At 45.2% G+C, this 13,966-nt stretch overlaps 1 protein-coding gene across 1 annotated transcript in view; it reads left to right on the forward strand.

The window, feature by feature from the left end:
- The first annotated feature begins 6,240 nt into the window (after positions 1-6,240).
- Positions 6,241-13,966, forward strand: part of LIMK2 (LIM domain kinase 2) — a 19,535-nt gene continuing 11,809 nt past the window's right edge. Inside the window, exons 1-5 of the mRNA XM_009081934.1 lie at positions 6,241-6,293; positions 11,424-11,559; positions 12,783-12,892; positions 13,134-13,322; positions 13,743-13,848. Coding sequence (XP_009080182.1) covers positions 6,241-6,293; positions 11,424-11,559; positions 12,783-12,892; positions 13,134-13,322; positions 13,743-13,848 — 594 coding nt within the window. The remainder of the gene's footprint in view (positions 6,294-11,423; positions 11,560-12,782; positions 12,893-13,133; positions 13,323-13,742; positions 13,849-13,966) is intronic.

Raw genomic sequence — 13,966 nt, forward strand, 5'->3', positions numbered from 1 at the left:
CCTAGGTCTGGATCACTTTTACCTCAGGGGATTATTGGAAGAGCTTTTTTTAACCCAGAGCTTGCTGGATTTATTGTTTTCAGTCCAACTTTTTTTCCAAAGCACAAAACAGAAGGTAATGCCTTGAATTATACCTTTGAATAAAGTATTGATACCAGTGTTCATTTTTGGTGTTGTGTTGTTGTGTTTTTTCCCCCCATGACAAATCAAATTAAAGACAATTCCCACTTTTGGTAGGAATATTGTATATTTGAATTGGAGTAGGATGTGATGAGGAGACCCAGAGCTACATGGCTTTATCCTAAAGACACACTATTTGGTGAAAATCCAGGTTTGGTTATTTGAAAACCATTAATTCAGATGAAGCCATCCAGGTGGAAAATGCTTTTGCATCCATATGAAGAAAATAATTGGAAATGGTGGTAGGAATTCCTACTGTGGTGGGGTGCTAAAGAACTTTTTAGGAAGGAAGACAGCTCGAGGTTCAGTTCCTTCCTCCTCATGAAATAACAGAGGATGTATGTCACTGAGGTCTATAAAGTAAATCTAATGTGAGTAGCCAAGCAACACAGGCTTGCTGCAGAAATCCCAAACAAAGCCAAACCCAGAAAAGCTGTTCACAGTACATCTTCGACAAATCTAGTGGAAGGTGATGGGATTACTGGTGATTTTAGTTACAGATTTAAAAATACACTGTTTAGTTTATACCAAAACCAGTTAACTAAAAGCTGAAAAATCATCAGCTCATTTTTTAATGAAAAATGAAAAGCTCATTTTTCTTTTTTTCCAGAAGAGGAAAGGAAAGCAGAGAAATTTTGTATGAATCAAAAAGTTTTCATTAGTAGGTCTAAAGCACTGGAGGTGATGGTGGCCAGAAACTATTAATTCAGTTTGGACAAATATTTCCTTCTTGCTTAACGCATCAGATTTTTAGGCATATGCAATGCAGCTGCCCTCAGGAAAAACTCTCATGGCTTTCTGTTTTGTTATTAAATAATTTGTGGCTAACTTAATAATATAAACAACTGGATGACTAAGAAGTGTTAAAATCTTTTGGTGTCTGGCTAAACATATATTAAATCTTTCTATACTGATCAGAGATATTACTATTACATTAAGTGACTGTAAGCAGTAAGACTTTGCTGTAGAAGATATTGGCTGAAATTAGAGTCTTGAAATAGTTAAGACATTGTTTGCACTCGTAAAATAAAATCAAATAAAATTTGTTTAAATCACAATAAAAATTACCTAACTATCTTATTACCTGAAGTTAAGTCAGTTCTCCTGACAGACTGCTCAGGTTTCAGGTGCTTGCTTGAATGTGTTGCTCCATTTCAGTTTCTGTTCACCTTTACTGGGGCAGGAAACTGAAGCACAAGGAGTGTTGTAATCACCACAAGGTTGTTGTCACTGGATGAGTACTCTGAAAAAATGGAACCGTTTTGGCAGAGTGCAGGAGAACTCCTGGCTCTGTCCCCTGCTGGTATTCCAAAGTGAATTTGAAACTAGTTCTCCTTTTGACAGTTTCTCGGTAGTGGAACAAGGTTAAAAGTAGATTCCCAGAATCCCATCGTGTGCTCTCTGCAGTGTGACAATTGTCCATGGCTGGAAAACAGCACTGGATTAGCTGTCCATGCATCGAGGGGATGCCCTAAGCTCCAGGCTACTGAACAAAAAGAGAACCACTATTAATTTGCCAGCTCTAGTGGTTTAATTGTCGTACAAAGATGTGGTTTTTCTGTACTGAATGCCTTATTTTGTGTGCTACAGAATTTTTTTTTCACTCAGCAAAAGTTAGTAAATCACTTTGGATTCTTTTTACACTTGGGGGCAGGGGAAGGCAAGCCAGGCAAACTTGTGTTAAGTCTGTCTATAGTTAAACCTGGCTTGGGGGTGCAGGATAAAATAGATGACTTGTGAGGGTATTCTTCCAAATCTGTTTTTAGGATACCTACTAACCATCAACCTACATTTGCAGCAAGTAACTTCTGTGGCTTTGGAATGTTCAAGAAATTGGTCACCTGGCAATCTCTGGTCACTGTAGGGTTTTGGTCTTCCAGGCTATCTACTAGCATTCAGTTATCCTCAGTGTTACAACCTTTTGTCTACTCTTTGCAGAAGTCCCCCGCCTTGCAATTTAAATCCTTTTCTTTTAGCCATTTTCACAGAAAACAAGCTTTTCCCTTGCTTCTGTTATCCACGTTTCCTGTCAGAAAGCAGCAGTTGTGTGTTCCCCTAGAAGTGTGTCTCCTAGACAGAAGGTCTGGACCTAGCTGTTTCTCCAGACTGTATTTTCTAGACTTTAGATCACTTCAGTTGGTTCAAACTGCTTGGCACAGGCCCTCATTTTCCAAAAGCAGCTTCCTCCCCAAAAGACATGGATGTACAGGGGCGGGTTATGAAGCTCAAATGTGGACAAATGAAGATATAAGCAAAGATGTGTATTAAGAGGAATTTGATGCTTTGAATCTTCCTTTAGCTTTTCAGCTGTGAGCACTAGTCAGGCTGGTACACATACCAGCAGAATTTGAGAGCAGGAGAAAGATCAGTAGTAACAAAAGGCAGCTGAATTAAGGTAGAAGCAGGAAGACAAGAAATCTCCTCTTGCCCGTCTTCTCCAGTTTCTAGCACTTACAGAAAGCTAAAGACATGGCCTCGGAGGTGAGAGCTCTTCCCTAATCCTACAGACTCCTGGGAATGCCTCTTTGATGGTGTCTTCGTCAGCATTGAAATTCACCAGCTCACTATCAGATTCAGGCAGAAATAGTTGCCTGTTGGTACACAGATCACTATGACTGTTTGGGAGTTTACAAATTCGAAGGAACAATGAGGCACTTTACGAGCTGCGACATTCCTCAGGGAGATCTATCACCTGCGGGACATTGATGACCACTCTTCATGTTTAAGGAGGAATGGGAAATTCCAGTCCAAAATGTCTTTTAGTTAACTGGGCGGTTTGTCCTTTAGGGAACTGTTATCAGAGCATTATTGGATCAGGGTAATTAGAATTACTCACCGAGCCCAGAATGTGGTAGGCTTTCCACAGGAGCGAGACAGGATCCTTCCCTGGGGAGTTCAGCGGTCTGTACAGACCAAAGCAGCGTGTTCGGAAGGACTGGCGATGCACTGGTGTAAGTGGTGGTCTTATTGCCATATGTGCTGTGTTTAGAGAGCAGAAGTCACTGCTTCCCAAATGATATATAACCTATGAAGTTTCAGTAGGTTGAATTTCTTTGGTTTGCTTCTCAGCCCACACACATTCAGGTCCGTAGCCATCAGGTGAGTGTGGTGGACATAAAAATTCTGTCTCCATCCTAATGTTGTGCTTAGTGATATGAGACACTGAGAAATATCACTATGTTGTTCTGAAGTTGTGCTGCTGCTTACAAGTAAGATGCAGCGATGGGGGTGAGCTTTGCTTCACTGTTCGTTTTAGTTTACTCAAGATCCATGTGCAGGAGCTCTCAGAGGTACGTGCAGATCCAAACAGTGTTGGTTTCAGGAGCTGACTGTCTTTCAACAGCAGCGAAGCACAGGGTTACACGTAAGTGCCTTGGAAATACAATGAGGTGTTGGGATTGTACTGAAGTATTTGGAATGCCTCCAGGCTTCGCCCATGCTGAAAGAAAGGCTTGCTGCAGACTCTTAAGGCATCAAGCAGATTCCTCTCCCCCAGTCCCACACATATCGAAGTGCCTGTCCGTGCCAGGATAAATCTGTGTCTTAGGGCTGGTGGATGTGCTGAGCAATACATCTGTCTGCAGACATGCACGAGCTGTGTGGTAAAGAGGGTGTTGAGAGGTGCAGCTCAGCCCTAGCTGCTTTAAGGTATTAATCACCAGAATATCACAGTGGCTGTGACATGCACTTCTGTGGGATTGAATCCATTATGGCTGCGACTCAATTGGCAATAAACTTCATGTAAATCATTGTCGAGTTTTTTCATGTGCTCCTTTTTATTTGTTAGAGTCTTTCTGGCAAAAATTTCTGCTACCTGTCTGTAGTGAGAATGCTGTCAGCATTTCAAGATAGAAGGTGCTGATGTCTGACTTCCCTTGATGGAAAAGAAACTTGCTCCAGTGCATTTTGGCCCCCAGAGATGGTATCAGTAAAATGACATAGAAAAGATCCCCCCACACACACCTGTTTATCAGCATTTTCGAAATACAGTCATTCTGGCAGGAATTCAGATCTAGAATGTATGAACACATTAACACCTTTTCTATAGCCCTTTTATCAGAGCTATTGTGTTCTCAAATAGGTCATAGAGAAAACAGAAAAAGGCAAGAAGTAACAAGAGAATTCTGCCTAGCCAAAAGTAATTTACTGGCTGCTGTTGCTGGGGCTTGCTGCAAAAGTAAAAATCATTTTGATAAGATGTTTCCTGTTTAAATAGACATTTGACTATGTGTCCTTTGGCTTTAAGGAAGTCTTAAACAAAATCCTTTCCTAGTTGCTTAGCTGTCTGGGTGGTTTTTATTGCTTTGAAGTTAGGCTTTATCTGCTGGCTTCATTCATAGGCTAGCTGGCTGCTTATCACATCTGTGGATCAAATCTTCAAAGGTTTTGTCTGAAGAGTTGGGATTTATGAGGTCACGTGGAATCCCCCTTGGAGGGCGTTCAGCCCCTGGCAGCAGAATTGTGGGGAAAAGCTTTTGTCTGTAGGTGATAGTGGCCGGGGAGGGGCTCTGCCATGCACTGGAGGTATGTGTGCGGTGGGGAGGTGCTGATAGCCAGGGAAGCGCTGGATTGCGAGCGCTGGCCCATTTTCAGCACGGAGCATATAGAGAATGTGGGAGACCAGAGCACATTCCTAGACACAGACTCACCGTGTTGCTGCTTCCAGTTAGAGCTGTGTGAAATGTCAGAAGGAATTAGACCCGTGCTGGAACTGACAAGTACATCGGGCTCTGCAGCACTAGGCTTCACTGCACTTTTACAGCCAGGCTTACAAACTGCACTGAATGGGGGAAAATGTTGGTTGGGGGTTTTTCCCTCTTCGGAAAGGTGGCTGCTTTTTAGAAGTTAAAAATATAAGACCAAAAAAACACCTCAAAACCCATCCCCAAAATCGGCCTGGCTTTCTGCTTACTTCAGCTGTGAGCAGCAGCTGTCAAATCCACAGCCAAGACTGCCTTGTTCCAGCCCCAAGCGTCCCTGGAACAGTGTGCCGGCTGAGACGAGCATCTCCAGGAAAAGCAATTTGAGTGCTGTTGCCTCTGGAGCACAGCATGGTTTTCAGGCTGTGTTCAGGCATGCCAGGCTTTGCTGACTGCACAAAAATGGGCGGGCTTGGTGCAGCAGCATGTGTTTGTTACGTTTCTGGGTGTCTTGCGAACAGCTTTAGCTGATGAGGTCACTAGAGATCATGTTTGGCTTGAGACGAGCACAATGATACAACTGTGTGTGCTGCGAGCAGGAGAGAGTGCTCTGTGCTGATTTATACCTCTCAGTTTCCATTCAGGAGATGAGATTAGGTTAAAGGCTTGTAACGACCTCTGTTAGAAGTGTTGGAAAGAAAGCTGTTTTTCCTTGGATGAAGCACACAGAGTTTCCTCCTGCAAGAGGATGAACAGATTGTAGGTACTGTGAAGGCAGTGTGACCCCACTGGCTGTGAGGGGTTCAGGAATGTATGCAGTAAACATTAGTTTGATGTGTTTGAAGATGAAGGGTAGTTGTCTTCCTTGGCTTCTCCATCAGAACATGCCACTGCTGCCAAGGAAGTTTCACGTGTATGTTCTTGGCTGTTGTTTTGGCCAAAGCTGCTATCTTTCAGCACTAAGTGCGCAGCTCCTCTTTGGGTCAGAGCTCCACCCCTGTGAAGGAGCAGAGCTCGTAGAGGCTCTGCAGCCGCAGCTCTCTGCCTGCCACGGCTCCTCCTCCCCTCCCACCCTTGGGTGGAACCAGGGAAGGGAAAACTTGACAATAGTTAGCAGGCAGCAGAGCTCGCAGGAGCTGTAGCAGCAGCATGTCCAACGAGCCTGGTTAGCAGTGATTCTGAGGCTGCTGCTGCTGCTGAGTGCAGGAGAAGATAGTTTGAGCCATGTGAGCCAGGAAAAATCTGGAAAGGAATGAGCATCCAAGCGACCTGGCATTCCTTGGGCAGCTTCAAAGAGAGGTGAAGTATCTGAATTAGCACAAGAGTAAATGAGCACTGGCTGCTGCCATGCTGGCAGAACAGAGCTCTTCAGACACAGTTGGACAAGTTCGTGGCTGAGCCGGTTTATCCAGTGTCGAAGATGGGAAGTTACTTCTCTGCCCCAGCCTACTTCGCTCGCAAGGATCCCTTTCGGTAAGTCTTGCACAGGATTAGCAGTGGACCTTCAGAATGGTGTTTTCCCTCCTGTGATGCTGTCCTAAGCAGGCAGTGTGTGAGGCTTGAAGAATGTGGTCCCGTACTTGTGTGCTGGAAACAACTGGCCTCAAACTGGGGTCCTGTATTGCTTTGAGGGGGCAACAGGGAAGATCCTTATTGCCAGCCCCTCCCCAGCCCTCTGGTTCGAGGGAGTGGCTCCTGCCATGAGGCAGTGTTGTTTCTCTTTTAGAGAGCACTAGGTGTGGCGCTCTAAGCCTGTGCCCCTCTGCTTTGCACACTGGCAGAGGAATGAGATTACTGTGGCTGCGACTTCTCTTCCAAAGCAACTTGTGCTTGGGCACAGCGCAGGGTGAGGTGAGGTGCTGGGAGGGAGTTCAGGAAGGTGATGTAATCTGCAGTGAGGCAGCGCATAATCCTGTTTGAGAAAAGAAACCAGGTACTTTGAAGGTAACTGGGGATGAGCAGCACACTTCCCTTACATGGAAAGGATTCTTCTCTGCTGTTTTGGTTTATTCAATTTTTATTCATTTTTGGTCCAATTGAGCAAATGAGGCGTGAGAAAGGCAATAGCTCCAGAATAAGGCTTTGATTGCATTGCATCTCCGTAGTGAGAAAAGTTAGTGGAGCTGAACACAGCCAGGCTGTGACTGACACTGATGTGCCGATAAGGTGGATGGATGGGGAAAGGCACAGTTTGCAGTTTCATTGTCATGTTCATCCCCTCCGCTCGGATTTGCTTGTTATTGATCCTGTTCTGAAAACACTTTTGTACTGATTTGAAAGTAAGGAAGCTTTTGTTAAAACAGACTAGGGTTGGAGTAAATACTCTGCACAGCTGCTAAGCTTCTTTAGGCAACTTTCTGAAACAGCATCTGCTTTCAGAGGAAGGAAAGTGAGCATTGACTGTTTGTAATATGTGCAGAGTATTATGCTAAGCCATAGATACACCTTCACCTAAGTGTCTGGAAATGTTTCCGCATAGTCAGAGTTTAAACACCCTGTCTTCTAGTAGTCGCTTTCCTAGCATCTGTTCTTCCTTGTCTAGTGTCTCTTGCATAGCCGGTGCACACACTCCTGCTAAGCCTGGGTGAGTAAGCCCTTGGGTTAGCTACAGGCTGGGGTTATGCTTTATTCTGCAGCTTTCTGCCTGCCTGACTGTGCTCTCCCTGCTCTGCCTGCAGAATTGGAGCCACAGCTCTTTCGAGCCTGTCTAGCGTTAACTGATCAGCCTGACAGTGTGTGAGGGGGGCATTTTGTTAATGAGCCCTTCTCAAAGAGATCTGTCTCTTCAGTGCCAGGGAAGTCTTTGCTTCCATGAGGGTATTGGCTTTCATTTAGCTGTAAAAGAGATGCCACATCAACTGAAACCAGGCTGGTTACCTGTTGCGACCTGATCCTCCTACCGCCCCCCACAAAACCAAGAGCCCATCCAGCAGCGATTTGTGCACTCTTTCTGCACCTGCTGTGCTACAGAGCATCGGCCTAACACTGCACCCAGATGCTGCCTGGGGTTCCTGGAGGATGGCTGTGCAAGGCAGATTAATTTATTCTCTATAGCCAAGGCTGGGCAGCAAAGAATCATAATGTCTGGTCTGTATAATCAGAGCAGGGTTCTGCAGCTGTGATAGTGGTGGCTGGAAACACATCAGGTATGGCTGTTGCCAGTCCTCCATGAAACTTGATTACCATGGTTTGTGACTCTGTAATAAGAATAGCAAATCATCCAGGAGAAGATTAGTGTTTTCTAATCTATAAAGTCAGAGGAGCATGAAATCTTCCTTTCTTTTGGTTGTAGTGACTGGCAAAGGTTAGCTTGCTTAATACTTGTAGCAGTAATTGTATTCCTGTCTCAGTTGATGCGAGTCCTGTTGCAATGCCACAGCTCTAGTGAGGAGGGAAAGGAAGAAGTGGTAACTCTTCTATTTTCTACGATAAAATTCTGACATATGTCTTCAATGAGAGCCGTGGAATAATCAAGTGATGCTTCTATCATTTGAGCAAAGGCACTGAAACTATACCTGTGTGCTGTCAGCCAGTATCCTACACCTGCCTAACCTAAAGCCTTTTCTGGGCTGCAGAATGCATGGTAAGTAACAAAGGTGTAGCTTGGCAGTATGGGCCGTAGCCATGTCCTGCTGCTGGCAGTGATCAATGGTGAAGCCAGTTAGACCCATTCCCTGGCAGTGATTAATGGTGAAGCCAGTTAGACCCATTCCCAGCATTTAGCCTCTCTGGGGCTGCTCTCTTTCTGTTGCCTCATTGCCCAGGGTGGGGTTCTGAGCCTTACGTTGCAAACTTGTCCTGCCCAGATTTGTTTAATTACATAGCAAAGACTTGACTGCTTGCATGCTCCACCTCCTTCACCTTTATTTTGCAATGGGTGTGTTCCAAATTTGATACCAGCGCTTGTTTCCGGATGGAAGCAAACGAATCAAAAGTGCTGTAAGGTTGGGATCAGACTGTGAAGAAGTAGAGGAAGGGTAAATGGAAGACAAATGTACATGATTCCACCTAAACAGACTCGCAGTTGTGTTGCTTTTGCATAAATTTTAGATTTTCATAGGGAGAAAAAGGAGTGATTGAAGGTGAAACTGAAGAGGGGTGAGGAAGGGAAGGTGGTGTGCTTAAAACCTAATAAATAAGTAACCCACTGTGGGGAGTGGCCTGGCTGCTTTCAGCAAGGCTCCACCATGTCTGGGCTAGTCAGGGGATGTGTTAGGACTTGTTGCCTGAGGGCCTTGGGAGGAGTAGGTGTGGAGATGGAAAGCGCTGCGTGCTGGCTCACCAGCCCCGAGTTGGAAAGTTGCTGGGGTGAAACAACAAGTTGTGCCTTAGGTTGACCAATTGGTACACGCCTAATGTTTAGAAGAAGCCAATCAGCAGGGAATATGCTAAGCAAAGGGACTATAAGGATTTGTGAAAAACAGCAATAAACGGACATGTTGGTTGCATCAAGCTGCGTCCCGTCTCTCCATCGCGGCAGCACACCTGCTAGGAGAGAACTTAGAAAACCAGGTCTTGCAGTCCAGGTAGAGCAGGCTCCAGCATTGCTGTCTGCATCCCAAGTGCAGGTCTGGTCACAGCTCCCTGTTTGGAGATGTAATCACTCCTGGAGCACACACTGGTACAGGCATGCATGCAGAAGTCAGATAAGTCTGAGGGATCCAATTTTCCCATGCTGAGCCAGATGTTCCTGCCATAAGATGATAGAAATCTTTGCAGTTAGTCTCCACTTGCTCTTTTCTCCCTCCCACTCACCTACTTGCTCATTCAGCATGGGGTATTTACTGCAAATGGAAGCCAAAGGCTAGTGGTTGAAGGCAAAATGCACTGCAGTGCCCTCTGGGTCTCTTGCATACCATGAGCAGGGTGTAACCATGACAGTGCCCCCAGGCTGAGGCTGTAGTGATGCATGTACCATCTATAGCAAATCTTAACTCACTGCTCCCTCTGCTTCAGACAAAATTGGCAGGGCCTGTTACTGGAGTTCTTTCCCATCACTTGGGGGGGGAGGGTGTAGGATTTGATGCTCCTCAGCTGGGAGAACAAACACTGTAAAAGCCAAATACATTAGAAGGAGCAATCTTCCTGAGGGTAGGGTATGGCATTAAATACTTCATGAGGTGTGTTTTCCCCTAAAACCAAAGGCTGCTTACAAGCAGCTTAACTTCGTTGCTTTGCAGTCTCTTGAGATGGAGCAAATAACTCTCCATGTTGGAGCATGACCAGCTTCACATATCATCACACTCATTACAAGCTGGTGGAGTTCACAAGGAATGTCTTTGGCACAAATAAGCTTCCAGGAAGCTTGTGAGAGGTGAAGTCAACAGGAGCTCTCATCTTAGCCTTGGCACCTCCAGTGCCACTAGCTAATTCCAGTGCCTTGGGTGCTGAGGGAGACCTGCTGTCTGGGAGGGCATGCACCCACCTGAACCCCCACCCCACTGCAGTGGTTCTCCTCCAGTGTAGTAACTGAGACAGGTGTTGGGCTAAGGGTCAGAAGAAACTCTTCCTTCTGCCTTTGGGAAAACATCATACCCATAACAGCACTGATCCACAAGGTGTTTCTTTGAACCAGTTATTGGTGACTAACCTGCCTTGGATTCCACACTCAGAAATGGGCAATGCCAGACTTATTTTCCTTTTAAAGTCTGAGAACATGCTGCCCAGGGCTAACAGAATAATCTTCAGTGATGCAACTGCTGTCTGTGCCTTATCTCTCCATTAAGTCACACCTCCACGATGCTGAAGTTAGACTCCCTTGCCCAGTGCATCCTGCTGAGGCAGGATTATTTTGTGTTCAGGAAGCCTGAAGATCTGGGTTCTGCTTGTGATTTGCTAAACACATATCTGCAGTAGAATTGCTGCATCTTTTGCCTTGTTTGTTTTCTTTTAGTTTGTTTTTATTGGGGAGGGGGAGTTTGTTTCTTGAGTGGATGTAGGTAGAGGATTAATAATGGTTGTTTTTTGAAATGGAAGCTGACAAAGATATGTGAAGGATTTTGAGACTTAATGAAATTGGAGAAATACTTTCATTTTGGGTTTTTTTGGTTGGTTGTGTGTGGTGGGTTTCTTCTCATGCACTGTGATCAGCAGAAAGGAGAGCAGTTGGTGGGGAGAGGTGGAGGACGTTCACCACAGTTAACTGGTGGATGCAGTAAATACATGGAGCTCAAGAGATGAACTGCTTTGAAAACTCTCCCTCAAATGCAGAGTGCTGCAGTTTACCTTTTGGGAGAGGTGTGCTTACAGAAGAATAGAAAAGCTTTCCACAAAGGTTGGTGCAAAACTGGCTTCGTGTTGCATAGGGAAGTGGATCCTCTTCCTTAAAGCAGCACTGATAAACCTACCAGTGTGTTTTAATGTGTGGGATTTGTTTTAAACTTCTTTGTACTGGTTGGTATCACCTCTCCTTACAAACCTTGGGTTTGGTGAGAATTTTCAGTTGAAAGAGCATTGGGAAGCAGAAGTGTTTATTACATCCATAACTAGAAGAGTGGTGGTAAACTGCTGCAGAATGTCTATGTTCTCCATGCGGGAGATGACATCTTTCATGGACTTGTGACTTGTTACCAACTGGAGCTTTGTTCCTCTGTTTCCTTTAAGGTGCTCTGAATGTCAGGATCCCCTCACTAACTGGTACTATGAGAAAGATGGGAAGCTGTACTGTCACAAAGACTACTGGGGGAAGTTTGGGGAGTCTTGCCATGGCTGCTCTGTGCTGATGACTGGACCTGTGATGGTAAGGACATGCCTGCCTCCAGCCCCTCACTCAGTTGGGAGTTGCCTTAGCTAGTCAGATAACCAAACAACCTGAAGGTAACAGTCTCCTTTGCTGCTGTAGTTGAAGATTAGAAATGAAGCTTATATGTACATCTTCTAGATAAAGATTAAATTTGAATGGAAGTAGCTCATGAAGGAGGGACCTGTGAGGAACTGAAGCATATGAACAAAGAAAGTAAAGTGCTGAAATGCACAGGCCTGAGAAGTAGAAAGGTGATTCGAGGGACATCTGGAGCACAGTGCCTCAGTGTCTCCATGGGGTGATTTTTCCACTTCACTGTGGAGTCAAACCTCTCAGCTCAGGATAAGCAGCAGGTTCAGGCTTTGGGGAATGTTGCCATCCAAGTCCCACCTAGGCTGTGGCCAGAGTGGTTTTTCAGGCTGATGGTGTGTTGAAGTAGTGTTAGCCCCAATTGCTTTGAAGCATTGAACTCTGCCTGCATAATACAGGGCTCTCCTAAATGTTCCCCTCCTGCCACAACCTTGCAAATATTTAACCTTTGAAACTGTCAGGAATGAAACATAACCATTGATTTTTCTAGGGCCTAAATAAAAAGCAGCATAGTACTCAGTAATTGCTACCCCAAAGGGAAGTACTGAGAAATTTGCGGACACTTTCTCATTGCTTGCAGAAGTCTTTGCAAAATACTGTCAATAAGGGAAATTCTCGTAAGGAAAATAGAAAAACAGATCAATGAATAAAAATATTCATTAAAGGTATTTTTTGTCTCAGTTTGCTTTTATTTTCTGTCAGCTGGCTGGTAAAGTATCTGAATCTGTGCATTGCCTGTGTGCCAAAAAAAAAAGCCATTTCAGCTTTATTAATTCAGGCATAACATTAGTTATCTGCCAAGAGCAGCTGAACAGGAAGGTTTAATACCTTGTTTACTAGTCTGCAGCAGACTATCAACTATTTTTAATAGCTGAGCAGCTGCCAAGTATAGCAGAGGCTCCTGAGACACGAGCTTTGCTCTGCGTGTTGACATGCTTGTTTCAGAGTTCTGCAAACAAGGTGCCAAGGATGGGGTTCAGGAGAGACAGAGTGAAGGAATGAAACCCTCCAGTACAAAACTGGCACGTGACTTTGAGATGTGAATAAACATGCTAATTAAAGAGAGAAGCAGGAGCTGCATCTGCTGATGGATTTTGGCCCTCCTAAGCTACTCCCTTTTCGGCCTGTAGGTGGTTGGCGAATACAAGTATCACCCCGAGTGCTTCGCTTGTATGAGCTGCAAAGTGATCATCGAGGATGGGGACACTTACGCACTGGTGCAACATTCCACTCTCTACTGGTAAGAGGAGCTGTGCTTTGCCCCAGAGCTCCCTGCTGTGTGTGTAAGCCTGTTCAGCTGGCTCAGAGGGTTCAGCTGAATGCATTCTGAGGAATGCCAGGTCACTGCCTTTTGAGGGAGGGACAAAGGAATGGTGTGAGCACTAAAAGCTACAGCGAGCAGTCAGTGAGAGAACTCACACGTGTGAGTTCGGCAGGATGGGATAGGACACTGCTATAACGACTTTCTTCACTTGTTTCAGTGGAAAATGCCATAACCAGATTGTGCTGACACCGATGATAGAGAAACACTCCACTGAGTCTCTGCGTGAGCAGCTGCCCTACACGCTGACCCTCATCTCCATGCCAGCAGCCACAGATGGCAAGAGAGGCTTCTCCGTGTCTGTGGAAGGTGGCTGCTCCAGCTATGCCACTAGTGTCCAGGTGAAAGAGTGAGTATGACCAGGTTGTGTGCAATGTCCATGCCAGAGGGAGCTGGTAAAAATCCTGCAGCACTGCTGTCCTGAGGGGACCTTGGCATTAAAGGGATGTACATTGGCTAATAGTCATTTGTGTTTGATCTCCAACTCAGTCCTGTGACAGCCTTAACTGATAATTTTATCTCTCAGTGCTGTTTCCTTCACTGAACACACAACATTTGGAGAATCATAATGGCCCAACAGTTTTGCCATTGGTCATATGAAGAGCTCTCTGCAAACCAGCTCAGAGCTAAGCACTTGGTCTAATGATAGCTCACTGCGTTGGTAGATTAACATTGGTTAATTTCAAAATACCAATATGAAGGGAAGCATTTTTTTTGATAATTTGATGAAAGTCACTTCACACACACACACTGCAATTCCTGTGTTTAGAGTTAACAGGATGCACATCAGCCCAGATGTCCGAAACGCCATCCACCCTGCAGATCGTATCCTGGAGATCAATGGAGCTCCTATTTGTACGTTACAGGTGGAGGAGGTGAGTAGAGTTCTGTTCTGAAACCTCCTTCTCCTCTGCCTTCCTACACTTTCTCTGTTCCCTGACGCGATTCTCCCGCCCTACATAGTGCATACACCCATAATACTCGTGCTAACAG

This window comes from Acanthisitta chloris, unplaced genomic scaffold (assembly GCF_000695815.1).
Source record: "Acanthisitta chloris isolate BGI_N310 unplaced genomic scaffold, ASM69581v1 scaffold6939, whole genome shotgun sequence".
In the NCBI taxonomy this organism is placed as follows: domain Eukaryota; kingdom Metazoa; phylum Chordata; class Aves; order Passeriformes; family Acanthisittidae; genus Acanthisitta; species Acanthisitta chloris.